General features: G+C 48.4%; 2 protein-coding genes and 1 pseudogene across 4 annotated transcripts in view; all 3 read right to left on the bottom strand.

Moving 5' to 3' along the window:
* Positions 1-852: 852 nt before the first annotated feature.
* Positions 853-15,503, bottom strand: SPATC1L (spermatogenesis and centriole associated 1 like). Of its 2 annotated transcripts, XM_047846977.1 has the most exons (5): positions 15,280-15,503; positions 10,426-10,565; positions 10,215-10,335; positions 1,512-1,663; positions 853-1,381 (listed from the first exon to the last, which is right to left on the bottom strand). In XM_047846977.1, exons 1-5 carry the CDS (start codon positions 15,479-15,481, stop codon positions 1,055-1,057), a joined length of 942 nt encoding a protein of 313 aa, XP_047702933.1. In that variant the 5' UTR covers positions 15,482-15,503; the 3' UTR covers positions 853-1,054. The 2 variants fall into 2 exon arrangements, with proteins under 2 accessions (XP_047702933.1, XP_047702932.1); XM_047846976.1 differs by having other exon boundaries at positions 10,215-10,565.
* LSS (lanosterol synthase) overlaps positions 10,432-20,426 on the bottom strand; it is a 46,833-nt gene continuing 36,838 nt past the window's right edge. The window contains exon 23 of one of the 2 annotated variants that reach the window (XM_047846972.1): positions 10,432-10,565. The gene's annotated coding sequence lies outside the window, so the exon portion shown is untranslated. Of the gene's footprint in view, positions 10,566-10,596; positions 10,613-20,426 lie in introns of those variants that run through there. The other variant, XM_047846973.1, reaches the window with a different exon arrangement.
* On the bottom strand, positions 18,522-18,643 carry LOC125159151 (uncharacterized; annotated as a pseudogene).

Raw genomic sequence — 20,426 nt, 5'->3', positions numbered from 1 at the left:
GGACAAGCATGTGAGGACCCAGGGAGAAGGCTGCACCCACACGGCCAGGAAAGGCCTCAGGAGGGACCAGCCCTGCCACCACCTGGACCTCAGGTGTCCAGCCTCCAGCACGAGGAGGAAATAAATGTGTGTTGTCCGAACGCCCCTGGTCTGTGGTGCTCGTTACAGTTGCCCAAGCTGTGCCCTGAGGTGCTGGACACCTGGGACACCGGAGGCTGTGAGGACCGAAGGACGGTCCTCACACCACCAGCAGAGAAGTGACCAGAGACCCTCTACTCGCAGCCAAGGCCAGGAAGGCGCCAGCACCAGGCCCTGGTCCTCACGTGGGCCCAGAGGTCACCTGTCCTCAAGACCCCAGGAGAGACAGGGAACTGATGGCTCCAGCAGGGGTCAGGGGGTGGGGTACATCAAATCATCCCAAATAAATAGCCTCCCAGGAATCCTCACAGCTGCATGGGCCTTATTCTCTATCCAACACGCTGCTGTCACCTTCTTGAAATTCCTACTTTTGAACAAGAGACCTGTGTTTTCATTTTTCACAGAGCTCTGCAGATTCTATTGCTGCCCCCCCAGCATCCGGATCCTTGCCTCAGCCTCTCCGTTTGGGGAAACCAGCCACTGGCCCTTTCACAGGAGGAGACAGACCCCAGAGGATGGTAAGGGGGTCATGGGGAAGGCCCTGAGGGCCGGAGGGTCTGGGAGCCTGGCCAGAGCCACAGCCCCCTGCCCTGGAGGCTCGGTCCTGGCTTCTTTCCACAAATACCAGCAGGCACCTCCTGCTACGCACTCCACGCCTTCAAAGAGCCAAAGGTAAAGGTACACAAGAAAACAGATGATTTTAATAAAGTGCCACAGTGCCGCACGGGGGTGGGCGGCAGGCGGGCCGGGTGTCCGGGGCGCGGCCCGGTTGGTGAGAGGCGCCTGTGGCCCCGGGCGCCCTGTCGGCAGACTGGGCCCCTGCCCCGGGCCGGAGGGGACACGCAGGAGGCACGTGGCCCCCGGGTTTGGAACAAACATGTTTATTGCAGCCGAGGCACGGCGGGTGCGGGCGGGCTCACCAGGCGAAGAGCGGCTTGCGGTCCTCCTTGGAGAGCTCGCACAGGCAGGTGAGCAGCAGCAGCGCATCGCCCAGGAACTTGGGGGGCACCACGTCGATGACCAGCTTGCGCAGCGCGGCCGGGCTGCTGTGCAGCGGGTTGGCGCGCAGGTCGGGCCGCTGCTTCAGGATGCCGTAGGTATTGATGAGGAACTCGCTGAACACCGGGTGCACCTCACGGTTGTAACCCAGCCTCTCCAGGCGCGCGGTCAGCATCAGGTAGCGGTGTGTCAGCTCACGAAGCTTCTTCTCGTCCACCGACCCGTCCAGGGACTTGATGGACGTCTGGGGGTGGTGGGGGTGGGCACAGCGTGGGCGTGGGTGGGGGTGACAGGGGCCCCAGGGCAGGGAGGGGTCCTCACAGCAGGGAGGGGACTCCAGGACAGGGAGGGGACCCTGGGGCCGAGAGGCACACCTGCTTGATCTTCTCAGGGATGTTGGACACGGTGAAGCCATACAGCCTGGTCACTCCCGGGAAGACATAGGCCAGGATGCGCCGGTCCAGCTGGAAGGCGATCTCCCCGACGATGCGCCCGTCCTTCTCAGCGCTGGAGAAGCCCTGGATCTCTGTGAGCAGCGGGGGCAGTGAGCCAGGCTGGGGGCTCCAGGACACGGACGGTCAGGGGCCAGCCGCCTTCCTCCTGCCCGTGCCCCAGGATCTACTTTGAGAAAAGGACCAACCTAAACGCAGCTGCTGTAAGTTTGGGGTGAAGCCACTGGGGCCTGGGCGGGGCTTCCCAAAGGGGCCCAAGCATGATGAAGGCGCATGGCCTGCTCCTCCCCACTGCTGCTTCCCCTGCCCTCCACTGTGAGGGCAAATACAAATGGAAAAGAAAACCTTGACTTTTCTGTCACCAAAAAGGAGAGAGACCTATTCTCTTTTCCTTCTTAGAGCAACCTGAGAAAGCTGTGATCCTGAGTCCTCTCTCTGTCCCTTTGAGATGGACAGAAATGTCTTTAAGAGCTTGTTTTACAGCCCAGGACTATTTGTGTTGCCCCTCCCCCAGGGGATTCTGGCCAGGCACCTGGGTCAAGAGTAGGCCCTACCAGAAGGTCCACCCCTCTGACCAGGTGCGTCGGGAGAGGCTAGGTAGGCGTGTCCCCTCATCTCCTGAGGGCGGGGTGCAGGTTGACTCAACACGTGTGTGACCCATGTGATTCAACATGTGTGTGCCCTGTGTGACTTGACAACACGTGTGCCCCATGTGACTCAACACACGTGATCCATGTGACTCGGCAACACGCTGACCCATGTGACTCGACAACACGTGATCCATGTGACTCGACAACATGCATGATCCATGTGACTCGACAACATGTGTGCCCCATGTGACTCGACGACAGGCGTGATCCATGTGACTCGACTACACGTGTAACTCATGTGACTCGACAACACATGTGATCCATATGACTCGACAACAGGCGTGACCTATGTGACTCGACAACACATGTGATCCATGTGACTCGACAACACGTGTGATCCATGTGACTCGACAATACGTGTGTAACTCGTGACTCGACAACACGTGTGTGCCCCGTGTGACTTGACAACACGCGTGATCCATGTGACTCGGCAACACACATGACCTATGTGACTCGACAACACGTGTGATCCATGTGACTCAACGACGTGTATAACTCATGTGACTCGACAACACGTGATCCATGTGACTCGACAACACGTGTGACCCATGTGACTCGACGACACATGTGTAACTCATGTGACTCGACAACACATGTATGCCCCATGTAACGGGTCCGGTCCGCCTGGCTGTCTTGGCAGCCTCTGCATCACAGGCTGGTTTAATGTTTACTTGATAATAAAACTCTTCCCTAAGTTTGTGGAGAGGATTGCTGGGTGGGCAGGAGATCCTGTCTAACTGTCTTCCCGATGTTTCCAGGCCCAGCAGCCACCCTCCCCCCCAACACCTGCTTCCAAATCTGCCCTCCTACAGCAGCCTCTGTTCATTGAGCAGCAGATAGGCGGCCACGCCTTCAAAACCCTGTGCTCTCTGAAAAACACGCTGCCAGTTACTACCATTGGATGAATCTGACATGGAGAGACCCAAAGTGAGGGGGCCTGCGTCAGAGTCAGGCAGAGCCTCGGTGCTGGGGACCCTCCACCTGACTGGGGCCCCCAGACCCCTGCCGCTTCCACACTCTGCTCTTTCATCCCCACAAGAGACACTTAATAACAGAGCCATCTGTAGAGCCTTTCCTACAGCCCCTGTGGCTTTTCCAAACCTGACCGCGATGCAGACCCTCCAGGGCGTTGACCGGGTACGGCCCACGGGGCCCACCCAGCAGGCGGGCAGCGCACGCTCGGACTGGGTCCTGTTACCCGCACACAACTGCAACCTCCGGAGGCTCGGGCTCCAACACTCAGGACACCCCACACCAGCCCAGGGGAGCCTCCCGTGTGGCCATCTGAGCCGTGAGCGCTGCGGAGCCCCAGGACCAGCCATACCTGTGACCCGTACAGTTGGCCCCCTCCTGTGACTGTGTCGACATAACTGCTAGTCCCAGAAAGCTGCCAGGTCACTCCCACCACAGGAACACGGTAGCCCCTCCCAGCACATAACAGCCAGTCAGCACAGGCTTATCAGCTCCTTCCAGGACAGGCTGGACAGCCAGAGAGGACAGGCCGAAGGGGTAGGGGACTGTGCTTTCACTCCCTCAGCCGCACCTGCAGGCACTGACCGGGGAGTCCATGACCGAGGCGCACGGGGCACAGTCCATGTGGCTCTGCAGGCGGGGGTGGGGAGAAGGAGGGGCCACAAGGGTGTGGATGCAGATGGCCCAGAGCCACATGTCCCCCAGCAGACCCTGCGAGGAAGGCCTCGGAGCTGTGGGGCCCTGGAGCCAAAGGATCACCGGGTGGGGAAAGTCGGATATGAGCTGAGACGGTGCAGGGCTCCAAGGGCCCAGGAGAAATGCTGGGGTGGAATGCCGGGGAAACGGGCCACAGAGGGTGTCGGAAAGTGATCTGGTGTCACTCAAGCAGCTGGAGCGGCAAGAGGGGCAGTGGCTCCCCACACAGCTCTGGACCTCAGGAGGTGAGCGGGTGAGGGAGGTTCCTGGCAAGATGCCCCCTCCCAGGAGCACCACCTGATGGGGATTCGGAGCCCTCCGAGGCATCCTGGGGGGCGGCATCCGCTTTCTTTCCCCAGGAGCGTTTTCTGGTCCCTCTGGGACTTCATTCATCCTCACCATGATCCCAAAGGGGCCTCAGACCCCACTTACAGACAAAGGAACTGAGGCATATGGGGCACAATGCTTCCCCGATCATTTAAAAATGTTTTTTATGGGGCGCCTGGGTGGCGCAGTCGGTTAAGCGTCCGACTTCAGCCAGGTTACGATCTCGCGGTCCGTGAGTTCGGGCCCCGCGTCGGGCTCTGGGCTGATGGCTCAGAGCCTGGAGCCTGTTTCCAATTCTGTGTCTCCCTCTCTCTCTGCCCCTCCCCCGTTCATGCTCTGTCTTTCTCTGTCCCAAAAATAAATAAACGTTGGAAAAAAAATTTAAAAAAAAATGTTTTTTATTCAGATACAATTCACATCCTATAGAACTGAGTCTCTCAAAGTACGCAGTTCAGATGTTTTTCTATATTCACAGTTGTACAGCCATCACCGCAATCAAATTCCAAAATATTTTCAGCACCAAAGCGATACCCTGTACCCACTATCAGTCACACAGCGCTCTCCCCGCAGCCCCGCAGCTACCAAACTACTTCCTGTCCTTATGGATGTATCTATTCTGGACATTTCATGCAAGTGTAGCCACGCAGCAGGTGATCCTCGGGCTGGGCTGGCTTTCTCTCAGCTGTTTCCGAGGTGCCTCCACACTCCAGCAGGTGTCAGCACAGCATTCCTATCTGGGGCAGAACCAATCCCGTTGGGTGGATGGACCACATTCTGTTCATCCCTTCGTCCGTTGAGAGGCCTTTGCGCTATCATGGACAACGTTGCTATGAACATTCGTATAAAAATTTTTGTGTGGGGGCGCTCAGTCAGCCAAGTGTCTGACTTCAGTTCAGGTCATGATCTATCTCATCACTTGTGAGTTCGAGCCCCACATTGGGCTCTCTGCTGTCAGGCAGAGCCCACTTCAGTTCCTGTCTCCCTCTCTCTCTGCCCCTCCCCAGTTCGTGCTTTGTCTCTGTCTCAAAAATAAATAAAAACATCAAAAAAAAATTTTTTTTAATTTTGTGTGGACAAATGTTTTCAGTTCTTTTAGATACATATACCCAGGAATGGAATCATTGGTAATTCTATGTGTAACTTTTGATGAAATGCCAGACTGCTTTCCACAGCGACAATGTACATGGGTTCCGATTGTCTCCACATCCTCTCCAACACTTGTGCCGGTCCCTCATTTTTTTATAGCCATCCTAGTAGACGTGAAGTGGTTTCTCATTGTGGTTTCATCAGTATTTGGCTGCTGACTGAGGATTTGGAGCATCTTTTCATGTGCTTATGTGTCATCTATACGTCTTCTTTGGGGAAATATTCATTGTGTTTTGCCCATTTTTAATTAGATTGTCTTTTTACTGTGGAGTTGTAGAGAGTTCTTATATATCCTGGATACTAGCCCCTTATCATCTGATTGACAAATATTTTCTCCCACTCTGTAGGCTCAGTTCACTTTCTTGAAATGTGTTCCTCTGAAATAAAAAAGTTTTGGGGCGCCTGGGTGGCTCAGTTGGTTGAGCATTCAAATTCAGCTTAAGTCATGATCTCATGGTTCATGAGTTTGAGTCCCGTGTCGGGCTCTGTGCTAACAGCTCAGAGACTGCTTCAGATCCTCTGTCCCCCTCCCTCTCCCTCTGCTCCTCCCCTGCTCGTTCACTACCTCTCTCAAAAATAAATAAACATTAAAAAAAAAAAAAAAGATTCTCCTTCCGCCCCTCTCCCCTGTTCATGGACTTTCTCTCTTTCTAAAATAAAAAATCAATAAATACAAAAATTTTTACTTTTGATACAACCCAATACATATACTTTTCCTTTTGTTGCTAATGCTTTTGGTGTCACATCTGAAAATCTATTGCCAAATCCGAGGTCATGAGATTTTTCTCTGTGTTTTCTTCTAAGTGTTATATGGCTTTAGCTCTTTTAGATTTTTTTAGGTCTTTGATACATTTTGAGTTAATTTTCACATGTGGTGTGAGGTCCAGCTCATTCTTGTACATGTTTGTCCACTTGTCCCAACATCATTTGTTGCAAAGACAAGTCTCTCTCTGCTGACACAAGTCTTGGTGTCCATGTTGCACATTAAACCTGTAAATGCCTGGGCTTATTTCTGGAACCTCAATTCTACTTTGCTGATCTCTGTACGTCTGTCTTATGACCACCACCCTGCCTGGATTCCTGTAGCTTTACAGTAAGTTTTGGAATTGCGAAGTGTAAGTCCTCCAATTTTGCTCTCCTTTCTCAAGATTGTGTTGCCTGTTCTGGGTCCCTTACATTTCCACCTGAATTTCAGGAGGAGTTTGTCAATTTATGCAGGGAAGCCAGATGGGATTGTGATGGGAATCACGTTGAATCTGCAGGTCAGCTTGAGGAGTGCTGCCATCGTAATGATGTAAAGCCTTCTGGTCCCCGAACATGAGATGTTTTTCCACTTATTCAGGCCTTCTTTATTTTATTGCCGCAGTGCACTGTAGTCTTTAGTGTTCTCCTTCCCTAATCACTTTGCGAGGCTGCATAAGTACCCAAGAGTTCAAGCTGAAAACCAGATTGACTGCACAGCAGTTTGTCAGGGCAGATGAGGGCCATGAAGCTCAGAGTGCAAATTTCCCCTTCTATATTCATACACTTCTCTAATCAGGAATCAGTCTCTCTTACCATCCTGTTCTGTCTTTAAAGCATAAATTGGATGGAAGAAGTGATATATACCTGAGATGTTCTAGCAATCATTTCTAGTCCAACCTTGGCCTTCCAAGATTCAGCCAAAATCTATTCTTCACAGAAAAAAGTCAACAATATTGATAAACCTGTAGCCAGACATATTAAGGGAAAAGAGAAAGAGGACAAAAATTACCACTATCAGAAATTAGAGATGGTCTCACTGCAGATCCTACAGATGTTAAAAGGATAATAATGGAATACTAGAAACAATTTTATGCTAATAAATTTGACAGCTTGGATGAAATGGACTAATTCCTTAAAAAACACAAAAGCTCACTATCGTGAGTGAATTGCCAAAGCTCCCTAAGAAGAAATAGATCACTTGAATAGCTGTATATCGACAAGGAAACTGAACTTGTGGCAGGGGAAATATTCCTACAAAGAAAATTAAAGACTTGGGTGGATTCAGTGGTGACTTTTACCAAACATCTAAGGAATAAATGATACCAATTCTACATAAATTCCTCTACATAATTAAAGAGAATGGAGTACTTTCCACCTCATTCATTGAAGTCAACATTAACCTGGTACCAAAACCAGAAAATGACATGAAAAGAAAACTATAGACCAATATCATAGACAGCAAAAATTCTCAACAAAATTTAGGAAATTAAATCCAAAAATACAAAAAAGTATAATACATCACGACCAAGTAAGGTTTATCTCAGGAATGCAAGGTTGGTTTACAATTCAAAAATCAATCAATGTAATTAACCATATTAGCTGAAACAGACTACAAATAAAAACCAAATGCTCATCTCAGTAGATGCAGAAAAAGCATTTCACAAAATCCAATATCCATTCATTATAAGAAAACTAGGAATTAAAGGGAACTTCCTCAACCTAATAAAAGTCATCTACAAAGACCTGAGCTAACATCATACTTAACAATAACAGACTGAATTCTTCCTAAATTAGGAAAATATAAAAAAGAAAAAGTCCACTGTCACCATTTCTTGCCAATGCAATAAGAAAAATAAAAGGAATACAAACTAGAAATGAAAAAATAAATTTGTCTTTATTTGCAAATGACACAATCATATATCCTAAGGAATCTACAAAAAGCTACTAGAACAGTGGTGCCTGGGTGACTCAGTCAGTTAGCATCCAACTTTGGCACAGGTCATGATCTGCTGGCTTGTGAGTTCAGGCTCTGCATCAAGCTCTGCACTGGCAGTATGGAGCCTGCTTGGGATTCTCTCTCTCTCTCTCTCTCTCTCTCTCTCTCTCTCTCTTTCTCTGCCCCTCCCAAATTTGTAAGCTCTCTCTCAAAATAAATAAACTTAAAGAAATCTACTAGAACAAATGAGTTCAGGGGGCACCTGGATGGCTCAATAGATTAAGCCTCTGACTTCAACTCAGGTCATGATCTCACATTTCATGATTCATGCCCAGTATTGGGCTCTGCACTGACAGCACAGATTCTCTGTCTGCCTCCCTCTTCTCCCTGCTCCCTGACACTCTGCCTCAAAAATAATAAATAAAAACATTTAAAAAAATAAGTGAGTTCAGTAAGGTTGCAAGATACAATATTTTTATTTTTCAGGGTTCTCCAGAGAAATAGAAACAGAACCAACAGGGTGTGTGTGTGTGTGTGTGTGTGTGTGTGTGTGTGTGTAGGAAATTGGCCCACATGATTATGGAAACTAACAAGTCTCAAGATATGCAAGGTGAGTTAGCAAGCTAGAGATCCAGGGAGACTGAAAATGTTGTTCTAGCCTGACTTTAAAGGTCTGAGAACCAAGAGAACCAATGGTGTGGTTTCAGTCCAGAGCAATGCAGGCTTGAAACTCAAGAACATGTTTCAGTTCAAGGCATGTTTCAGGTCCAAAGGCAACCAGGCAGGAGGAATTTTCTCTTCCTTGGGGTAGGATCAACCTTTTTGTCCTATTCAGGCCTTGAAGTGATGGGATGAAGCCCACCCACACTGAGAGGGCAATGTGCTTACTCAGTCTATTAAATGTTCAACTCATCCAGAAACACTCTCACAGAAACACCCAGAATGTTTGACCAATTATCTGGGTAGTTCTTTTCATGGCCCAGTCAAGTCGACAAATAAAATTAAGGATTACAGGAGTAAATACACAAAAATCAACTGTGTTACTATATACTAAAAATGAGCAATCAGAAATTGATAATGATAAAGGCAATACTATTTCCTATAGTATCAAAAATGTGAAAATACTAAGAATTAATTTATCAAAATGTGCAAGATCTATACATAGAAGACTATAAACACTGTTGAAAGAAATGTTTAAAGAACTACATAAATGGAGAGACACACAGCATTTACGGACCCAAAGGTTCAATATTGTTATTATTAATAAACTGTTAATTTCCCTGAAAACTGACCTAATCAATCTGTAGATCCAGAGCAATCCCAATCAAACTCCTTGCAAGCTTTTTTGCGAAGTTGGACAAGTTGATTCTAAAACTCATGTGGAAATGCAAAGGACCTACAATAGCCAGGGCAACTTTGAAAATGGAGAACAAGACATTATATGAATGACGATCTTACTTTAAAGCTACAGTAATAGAGATCATATGTACTGGAATCAACACAGACAAATAACACAGCATGGCGGGGGGAAGGTGTCCAGAAATAAACTTATACATATATGAACAGTTGATTTTTGACAAAAGGGTCAAGGCAATTCAATGAAGAAAAAATAATCTTTCTAAACACTGGTGTTGGAAGAAGCCAACAAATGCAAATCTCATACCATGCACAAAAATTGACTTGAAATTGATCAGAAACCTAAATGTAAAATCTAAAGCCATAATACTTCTAGAAGAACACATAGGAAACAATCTTTGTGACCATGAGTTTGACAAAGATTTCTTAAATAGGACACAAAAAACATGAATTGTATAAAACAAAAAAAAAAATCAATAAACTGGACTTTATCAAATTAAACAGTTTTGCTCTTTAAAGAACACTTATGCAACTGAAAGGCCAGAGAGTGGGAGACAACATTTGCAAGACATACACCCAGAAAAGGATTTGTATCCAGAATATATGTAGAACTCTGACAACTCGATCATAAGATAAGCAAGTCCATTTTTTTTAATAGGCAAAAAATGTCCACAGAAGCAGCCCCAGACCCTGGCCTCCCAGCCACACTCTCCTCCCTCTGCAGGAAAATGGAGAAGCTGTGCCCAGCTGGTCGCCCAGACTACTGCACCCTGGTGCCCGCCCCTGCCTGGGCCATACCGTTAAGGTAGTAGCTCCTTCTCGTCCTGTCCCCAGACGGCAGGCTGCTCTCTGAGAAGCACACTTTCTTGGGCCGGACCATCTCCCTGGGCTCCAGCAGGGTCTTGTCTGCCAGCGGGTCCTGCAAGGGGTTCAGGAGCGGGGACAGCTTCCTGTCAGTGCCTCGGGGTGCACGCAGCTCTGGGGGGCTGAGGAAAGCCTTGAAGGGCACCTGGGAGGAGGTGGCACAGCCAGGGGAGGCGTCATCCTCACTGGAGATGGGGGCATGTGAGCACAGCAGGTCCTCCAGGGAGGACGTCTGCAGCTGGGAGGGTGCATCAGGGACGCCACTGAACCTTCCAAAGTCTGCACCTGGGACGGGGAGGGAGGGCAGGTCAGGCTGTGTTCCTGAGACATCCCTAAGGAGGGAGAGAATACAGAAGAACATCCACATACCCAGCCTCAATCTGTGACACCCCACCCTGTGTTTCAGAGCCCTCCTCCTCCCTCTAGAGAATATGACACTGTGGGTGCCCAGCCCACCTGAGGAAACCACCAGCCTCAAGTTTATGGGCATGGCAAGCACACGTGCCCCCGTGCGCTTCCCACCCACCTGGGAACCCACACACAATACAGAGGGACTTGCTTATGCTTTTAAATGTACATAAATGGTATCATCCTATACATGTTTTATCCTGCAAAATACCTTTTTGCTGCAGCATTTTTTTGGGAATTCATCCATATTGAATCATTGGGTAGCTTACCTGATACATTTAACCATTTCTTGGCACACATGGGCATGCATCCATGCACGCATGTGAGCGTGCACCCACGCATGCACACACACACACACACACACACACACACACACACACTCAGAAATTTTCATATCCATTGCCCTGTTGATAAGCATGGGGATGATTCCTGTTTTCCTTGAAAAAGCAAAGCTATAATCAGCATTCCTTAATGTGCCTCCTTGCTCACAGTGGGCAAGGTGTGTGCTGTTTATACTGTCTACACTGGGCTCAGGTGTGTGCTGTTTAACCTCCTCTGTATTCTACATCAGTGGTCCCCCGGCAGAAAACAACACATGGCTTTTCCCTAATCCCTAGTGATAGTGAACATCATTTCATGTGCTCATCGGCCCCTCAGGTTTCCTTTCTGTGAATTTTCTTTGCCTTTTCTCTGCTTGTTTTTTTGGGGGGAGGGGTAGTCTTTAAAATTATTTGTAGCAGCTTTTTTTGTCTCCTGCATACTAATTCCTTGTTGATGAAAAGTGTTGTGTCTTCCGGTGGGTGCCTTGCTTAGGTCTGAATCTTTTTAAAAAATTTTTTTTTCAACGTTTATTTATTTTTGGGACAGAGAGAGACAGAGCATGAACGGGGGAGGGGCAGAGAGAGAGGGAGACACAGAATGGGAAACAGGCTCCAGGCTCTGAGCCATCAGCCCAGAGCCTGACGCGGGGCTCGAACTCATGGACCGCAAGATCGTGAGATCGTGACCTGGCTGAAGTCGGACGCTTAACCGACTGCGCCACCCAGGCGCCCCGAGGTCTGAATCTTTTTTATACTGACTCTCATGCAGAAGTTTTAAATTATAATGTAGTCAACTTTAACTTATCGATTCTTTTTGATTTATAAAGTCCTTTCTTACCCTCATGTTATAATCTTGTTCTCCTGGCAATAAGGTAAATATATACTTGAGAAATAGTGTGTTTTAAGAGCTATCGTGAAAAATTATATCCTAAAAGGTGCCTCCTCAGGAACCAACTGATCTATCTCCAGCAATGATTTCTCAGAAAAAAATGTTCAAAAAAAGACATCCATTAGGATGTGTCTTGCCTCCTGTTGCCCATGTGGCCAGGAGAAAATTGCATTTCCTCAGAAGTAAAAGCATTCTCCCAAGTAACAATCACATCGAGGAAGAAATAATAATAAAAAACAATGATTACTGAGAAATAATGAAAATCAGAACATTATATATTAAGACATCAGTACGTTTACAACTGTATTTGGATTGAGATTAGTAATTTAAATGCTTCAATTACTTTTTAAAAATCATCTCGGGGCGCCTGGGTGGCTCAGTCGGTTAAGCCTCCGACTTCGGCTCAGGTCATGATCTCGCAGTCCGTGAGTTTGAGCCCCGCGTTGGGCTCTGTGCTGACAGCTCAGAGCCTGGAGCCTGTTTCAGATTCTGTGTCTCCTTCTCTCTCTCTGCCCCTCCCCCCGTTCATGCTCTGTCTCTCTCTGTCTCAAAAATAAATAAACGTTAAAAATAAATAAATAAATAAATAAATAAATAAATAAATAAATAAATAAAAATCATCTCAAAATTAAACATTCAAATCAAGATATGAAGAGGAGCTCTTAAGAAAACAATGAACACGACCGCGAAATACACCACAGACAGTTCTGTGAAAGTCTACAAGACCACGAAACTGTGGAAAACTACCTTAGGGAAACAGAAAACATGAAGAAATAAAATTGGAAATGAGAAAAGCAACATAAGAAAGACCAGGAAGAGGTCTGAGTTACAAGCAACCATTATACACAACTGCATCGTCACTAAGATTTCAGTAACAGGAGAACTCTTGCGGGAAATTATTTTTCAATGACTCAGTAAGAAGTAGAAAAACTAAATGGACCAGTAAGCAAAGAAGAAAAATCTAGAAGTTATAAAACAATTATGCTCTGAGGGCTGCAGGCCTGGGGGCCTAGTGGTAAATTCTTTCAGGCTCCAAATGATTCTTAATCCCTATATTACATAAATAAGTTTGGAACACTGAAAAAAATTAAAAGATGCTTCTTGATTGAGATTATAACTGGTCACAAGTCTGGTATCAAATCCCCAAACAGAGAGCCCACAGAAAGAAGACCAAACCCCAGATCCAGGTAGGAACAGAGTCCCCAGATCCTGAGCAAAGACCCATCCTAGCGAACACCAGGACAGACAACAGGAGCCCGGGGCCTCCCGATGGAGCAGGCCAAGGGCAGGAGCTGAGGGCACCCTACCAAGGCCAAACAAGGTCATGGAAGCTGAACAAAACAAGCTGTTTCTCAATTTTTCTTGTTCTTTAAAAAGAAGGACTAGAAGGGTCCTCCCAGCACCTAGCCTGCATGCCCCTCCACCCCCAGGCCCAACTGCCACCAGAGCCAGGGTTCTGGGAATACCAAGGGCAAAGACAAAGGCAAAATTAACAGGTATACACACTGTCGATCTCATTTAAATCATTTGCACACAGTGCGGTTGTAGACTCAGAAAACAGACCAAACTAACAAGCGTAGCACACAGGGCACACAGGCAGCTGAGGAAGAGGTTGGTGTGCGAGCCTAGCCACTATGCATGGTCCTGTGGGTCAGGAGGGCACTGGAAGGGTGCAGAGGACACAGCAGCATCTATTTCAACAGCACAGGGCCTTTGACCCAAGGATTTCCCGGCCGTTACCCCAATGGCAGGTGGCAGGGGGCTGGAGGGCACCACCTGGCCTGGCGCCGGACTGCTATTGTGGGGAACCCCTGCCCTCCACCCTGAGAGTCACTCCAGCGCTGGAGTGCACGCCCTGGATCTAGAAAAGAGGACCTCCAGGTGACAAAAGTAAGGTGGACGGAGGGGGCAATCAAAGTATAGAACAGTTCAACCGTGTTTAGGGGAACCCAGAAGATCCCCCGATGTGCACATGAATATCCACCACAAATTTCAGACAGAAACCCAAGAAAATGTTGACAGTGGCCCCCTTTGGGAGCAGGGCCAGGAGCACGAGCTTGGCCTTGTATGTTACATCCTCTTGGGGTATTTATAAGTTTGCCAGGAGCTCCTGTTGTTGAATGAAGAAAACAGGTTTTTAAAGCACATCCTGCGTTGAAGGCAGACGTTAAGGGCCCGTGGGAAACATGAGCCATTGCTGGTGGCAGTTCCCTTCTGTTCACAAATGTCTGCTGCTGTGTTAAGAGTCGTTCCAAATTCCAGTCCCCAAAGAAGGCTGAGGGTTGTGGCCAGGCCCGAAGGCAGCGTCCCAGAGCCCCGGGCATGGGGGTGGCCCCTCCCTGAGGATGGTCAGCCATGCTGACGTTGGCCCACGCCCTGCAGCAAGGGCTCCAGGCCTCCGTGTGGAAGGCTTGGTGGTGTTGGGCTGGCCCAGGGGGACTGGAGCTCCTGCTAAGACTGGTGTCTGGCAAAAGTCTGGGATTACTAGGAGTGACCCACAGGCAGGGGTGCTGGTTGTGGTCCCAGAGACTCTGCCCTGACCTAGGCCCTGACCAGGGTCTCTCCAGGAGCAGCCCGACCCTTGTGAGTCCGCACCTCTACTAACCAGGCATGGGAGGGAAGGTGAGAGAGGGAGGGCCCCAGCATTCCTGCCAGTACTGACACAGGGGTGGCTCTGAGCCCTCAGAGGTGGCCCCAGCCTGACCCAGTTCTCAGGACAAAGGACGATGAAGTCACACTGGGTTTGACTCTTGGCAGTAACCACAGCACCTATGAGGCTTGGTGACAAGTGCCTTTTGCAGTCACTGCACAATGCATCCCTGGTGGCCCAAGAAGGCAGCACTGACCCTCTGTGGGATGTCACACAGGTGACAAGTCCTGGGAGGTCAGTCCCTCTTCAGCAAGTTTCTGGTGACAAGCATGTGCCTTGGCCTCTGGTGGGAATTCAGAACTGGTGGGTATAGGGTTTTCTCCAGCTGCCCCTTGGGGCGTCATTGTCCTCTTTCTGCCATCCTCCACCCCCACCCTCTGCTTGTCCAAGCTCCCTCTTCAAGGTCCTTCTTGAGGCTGAAAGACCCCAAGGACATGTTTGCCCAAGGGGCTTTGCATCCATGAGCTCTGTGCAGGGGGCTGGTGAGTAGCAGCTAGTGAGGTGGGGGGCTAACCCCCACCCCATATTCTAGATGTGGCTTCGTGGCCCAGAGGGCCTTACCTGAGGACACACAGGAGAATGGGGAACTGGGTCTTGGTTTACTCAGACCTAAGGGATGGGAAGGGGCCCGAGACCTCACCGAACAAGGCCCCTGCCGGGGCACAGTGGCCTCACCACAGCTCCTGGACCCCAGCAGCCAGCTGGGCCCTGCTGTCCTGCCTGTAGCCTCACCTGCGCTCCCGGGGGAGCTGTCCTCGGGGTAGGCGGGTGCCTTGGGGAAGAGCAGGTCCCGGCTCCCAAGGCCACAGCGCTCCTGGCAGCTCTCGCTGAGCAGACGCTTCAGCATCTGGTTCTCCTTCATGAGGCGCACCTGCTTCTTCAGGTCTGCATTCTCACTCATGAGCCTGTTCATCAGCTCACTCCCCTCAGCCATGGCCACGTCTTTAGGTGCTCAGGTATGGGCCTGCGGGCCCCATGGAGGTGGAAATCCAGTGCCGTAGACGCTCCAGAAACAGACCTGGAGTTCCACCACTGCCTGGCCTTCCGCAGCCTTGTGATGTCGCCCTTAAAGAGCCAGTGCCACCCCGGCCGTCGCCCGTCCCACCCGCTACACCCACAGACCTCGCCTGGGCCGGTGCCCACAGAGCAACACCTCCCACCAAGAGTGAGTGCCAAGAACACAGGGAACGGACAGGAGGAATGAGGACGGGTCTTGAGGGGAGGGCAGTGAGCTCAAGAGAGGAATGTTCCGGCACCTTCTAGCAACAGCCAGAGCACTGGGCTGAGGGGAGCATCGGGCCATCCACACCGTGTGGCATGTGCAGACCTCAGGGGGATTCTGCCTTTACTCCGCCTGACTCATGGTGTCTCTGCCCATGAGTGGCTCCCCATTCTGGGGGGTAAGCGGGATCCCCCAGAACCGAGGCCGGTGTCTGGTGTGCAGACACGTATTAGGGTGCGCACCTGGGACACACACTTTAAGAAAAAGGGGCAGTGGGGCAGAGGGAGGGGAGCTCGGATGCCCCCAACAGCCCACAAGCCCCGTGGACTCCAGGAGGGCTCTGATCTGAAGGGGCTGGCAGTTGGAGGCAGCCTGCTGACCACACTTCCCTCGTAAGAAGGGCTGGACTGTGAGCCCTGAGCGACCGGAACACTGACTGTTACTGGACCTAACTGAAGACTCCCCCTGACCGGGCACAAGGGCTGTGCGGACCAATCACACACAGACCTGTGTTTGTGGAGTCCTGCCAGGGTGCAGATTTCGGTCCTCAGGTAGTGGGACCACCAAAAAGCCACCCCAACACCCGCTCTTCCAACTAACTACTGAGGGCAATAAATGCACTCAGCACTGTTTCCTGGCTCTGGAGTTCTTGGTCGTGCTTCTTGGCAGCCGTTGAGGCACCAGAGAGATCATCTCCTGATCCTCTTAGGAAGGGATAGAGTCCAAACAAGGAACCAGCATATCCTCCATCCTTCAGCCCCAACACCCAGGGTTCCCCATGCCACATCAAGGGCACTCGGGGTACAAGTAGAAGAAAGCCATTATTTTCCCCAGACTGCCAAGTTAGCATAAGGTTCCTTCAAGGAGAGAAAGCCTTGAGTCGGGTTTTGTGGAAAAGGTTTTCTTTCTTTTTTAATTTTTTTAAATGCTTATTTATTTTTGAGAGAAAGAGAGCGTGAGTAGCAGAAGGGCAGAGAGAGAGAGGGAGACACAGAATCCAAAGCAGGCTCCAGGCTCTGAACTGTCAGCACAGAGTGTGATGCAGGGCTCAAACTCACAAACCGTGAGATCATAGGCCAAAGCCGGACGCTTAACCCAGGCACCCCTGGGAAAGAGGATTTCTAAGTCCCAAACGTCCCTCATTCAACCTGAAACAGGCCCAGTGTCTGGACCCACAGCCTCTCACATCAGACAAGGACAGCGGGGACATGGGTAGTGCCCACTAAGCAAGGGTGTGCAGGAGCTCCCAGGACGGAGGATGGATGTCTCCCCTCAAAACCCCTAAGAGCAAGGCCCTGGGACATGAAAGTATCCCCCCTACACCATGGCATTTAAAATGCCATTTCTTACGACCCCTAGAAAACCCTATGGAAATCATATCCCCTCCAGCCACAGGACCATCACCCTCTGCCAATTTTCTGATCATGATGCATCATTCTTTTATCACTGGGTTCAACTTGCTAGTAGTCTGTTAAATATTTTCTGTATTTGTGTGGGGAAATTGATCTGTATTTCCTTTTCCAGTAATGTCTTGGTCTGGTTTTCTATCAAGGTCACACCCTCTCAAAGGAGTCGCAAAATGTTCTCTCCTCCTCGAATGTCTGGGTATTTGTGTTAGATTGTTATTTCTGTCTTAAATGATTGACAAAATTCACCAGGAAGCCATCTGAGACTAGAGTTTTCTTCTAGGAAAGTTTTAAATTTCAAATTAATTTCTAAAATAGATACAGGGTGATTTAAATTTCCCACTTCTTCTCAGGAACACCTATATAATAACCGTGTCTTTCAGGGGATTTTTCCGTGTCTGCGCTGTGGAACACTGGCACTGAGCACCCCACGACATTCTCTCATTGTACTCTGTGGTCTCATGCCTCTGAGGACAGACCGCACGGCCACAGCAGAAAACCTAACGTGAACGTGGAGCAGCAGCGCCAGCAGGTGTGTGCAGCAGGACCTAAGGATCAGCAAGCCAGGCATCGCGAGCAGTGGGATGCAGAGAGGCAGCAGCACGGTGAGTTCGAGCGGACCACGCCAGGTCAGTAGGCCTGGGGGTAACCAGGCTGGATACTGCCTGGTGTCTGCGGGACCTGTGGCAATGCACCTTTTTAATGCCTACTGTAGGTGTCCTTTCTTTCCGGATCAGACCAGAGGCTTGTTAAGTTTCTCCAAGCATCAACTTCACTGATCTCCTCTGTTATGTTTCTTACAGCATTTGACTTGTGCTCTTTTATCTGGTATTTCCTTCCTTCTACTTACTCTGGTTTTAAGATTTTTTTTTAATTTTTTTTATTTTTGAGAGAGAGAGAGACAGAGTGTGAGTCAGGGAGGGGCACAGAGAGAGAGAGAGAGAGAGAGAGAGAGCGAGAGCGAGAGCGCATGAGCAGGGGAGGGGCAGAGAGAGAGGGAAACACAATCTGAAGCATGCTCCAGGCTCTGAGCTGCCAAGACAGAGTCTGACGCAGGGCTCAAACCCAAGAACTGGAGATCATGACCTGAGCCAAAGTCAGACGCTTAACCGACTGAGCCACCCAGGTGCCCCTGGTTTTAAAATTCTTAAGGTAGACATTTAAATCACAGATTTGAAACCTTATATAGTGTTAATATTTCAGCCTGTAACCATTTCTATGACCACTGCTTTAGATACATCCCACAAATTTTGATGTCATTTTTTTCACTTAGCTTGAAATATTTTATTTCCCTTGTACTTTCATTTATTGATCATTGGTTATTTAGAAGTATAATGCTTAATTTCCAGATATTTTTTCTCTTTTTTTCCCCCATCACAAATTATGCAGTCAAGTTTCCTACATTTGGGGAAATCGCAGGGGTCAGCACATTCGGAGTGCAATGGTAGCTCCCCTGCCAAGTATTCTTTTTGTCACTGATTTTTAATTTCATTCCATTACAGTTGGAGAATACACTGTATGGCTTCAATCCTTTCAAATTTCCTCACCCCGCATGTGGTATTAGTGACTGATGGTTCATAAGCTCTTGAAAAAGAATGTTAGGTGAAGTGTTCCATAAATGTCCATCACTTCAAGTTGGCTCAAGATTTTGTCTACTCAGGATTGTTCCTGCTGAGACAATGTTGAAATCTCCCACTTTATTGGATTCCCTCTCCCTCTGCCCATTTTTGTTTTTCATATTCTGAAGCTGTTATTAGGGCATACACATTACTGTTATTAAATGACTCTTTGCTTCTAGTACCATTCCTTTTCCTGAAACCTACCTTATATTAATATAGTACTTTTCCTTATGATTAATGTTTTTTCATATAGTTTTCTAAACTAGTCCTTTTATCCTGTATTTTTGCATTTAAAATTTCTCACGGACAACACACGAGTCATGCTTTTTCATTCAATGTGACAGTTTCTGCTCTTAACTAGAGCACTTGGCCCTTCAATTAGTAAAATTACTTAAATGGTTGGTGCGGCAGTTTTCTAGGGCTACCTAACAAAACAGCAGACTGGGTGGCTTTAACAACAGAAATTTATTTTCTTACAGTTCTGAAAGCACAAAACCTGAGAATCAGGTGTGGGCAGAGTTCTGTCCTCACGTGGTCGTTCCTGTGTGTCCCCTCATCTCTTCTTAGGACACCAGTCCTATCAGATCAGAGCCACCCTGTGACTTCATTTAACCTTATTATCTTCTGAAAGGCCCCGTATCCAAATTTAGGTCCTTTTCTTCCAAATGAATGTTGGGAGACACAATCCAGTCCACAAGAGTTAGGTTTATCACATTTTCTATCGTCCTGTCTGTTCTTTCTTCCTGTCTCCTTTGGGATTAGTTTGTCCCCTTTATCAGTTTTCTAGCTATACCCCCTTTCTTTTTTTTAGTGGTTTACTCTGGGTTTACAATAGGTTCCTTTTACTTACAACAATCTGTGTCCTGGTAAATACTGTCACTTGGGGACGCAGCACTTGACACACAAGGGGAGCCCTCTCGGCAGCATCTGCCGTTGTCCTCCAGCACATTTCTTGTCCGTGTTCACATTCTTGTTTTTGCCTTTAAAAGTTAATTCTATTTTAAAGAGGTTTTTGTTTGTATGCTTGTTTTTAACAAAGGGGAAAAAGCCTTCTACATGTAACATTTCTGGGCCTCATTCTTTGGTGCAGATCAGTTTCCACCTGGTTATCACTATCCTTGGGCCCAAACAATGTTTCTTGTAGGGCAAGGCTGCTGGAGAATTCCTTCAGTTTTGGTCTGGAAAGGGTCTACTTTGCCTTCACTTTCATTTTCTGTGAATAGAGAATTTTAAGCTGACCAGTTTTTCCCTTTTAATACTTTATAAAGACGTCATGCAGCACTGCCTTCTGGTTTGCATTTTACCTGATGAGAAGTCAGCTGTCCTTCCCTTTGTTCACCTGTATATAACATGTCTGTTTTTGATTGCTTTTAAGCCTTTATTCATCACTGGTTTTCATCAACTCATGATGTGCTCTGGAGGAGGTTTTGGTATGTTTCGTCTGTGCGATTGTTCTGTGTCTGCTGAGCATCACAGATCTATGGGTTTATATATTCCATATCTGGAAAATTTTCAGCCATGATTACTCAGATGTTTTTCTGCCTCCCTCCCACCCCATTCTGTGAGACTCCAATCATATGCATGTTGGACCACACAAGATCATCCAACAGGTCACTGGCACTTTTTTTTTTT

This window comes from Prionailurus viverrinus, unplaced genomic scaffold (assembly GCF_022837055.1).
Source record: "Prionailurus viverrinus isolate Anna unplaced genomic scaffold, UM_Priviv_1.0 scaffold_42, whole genome shotgun sequence".
NCBI classification, from domain to species: Eukaryota; Metazoa; Chordata; class Mammalia; order Carnivora; family Felidae; genus Prionailurus; species Prionailurus viverrinus.
This window is presented reverse-complemented; position numbering and strand designations above follow the sequence as displayed.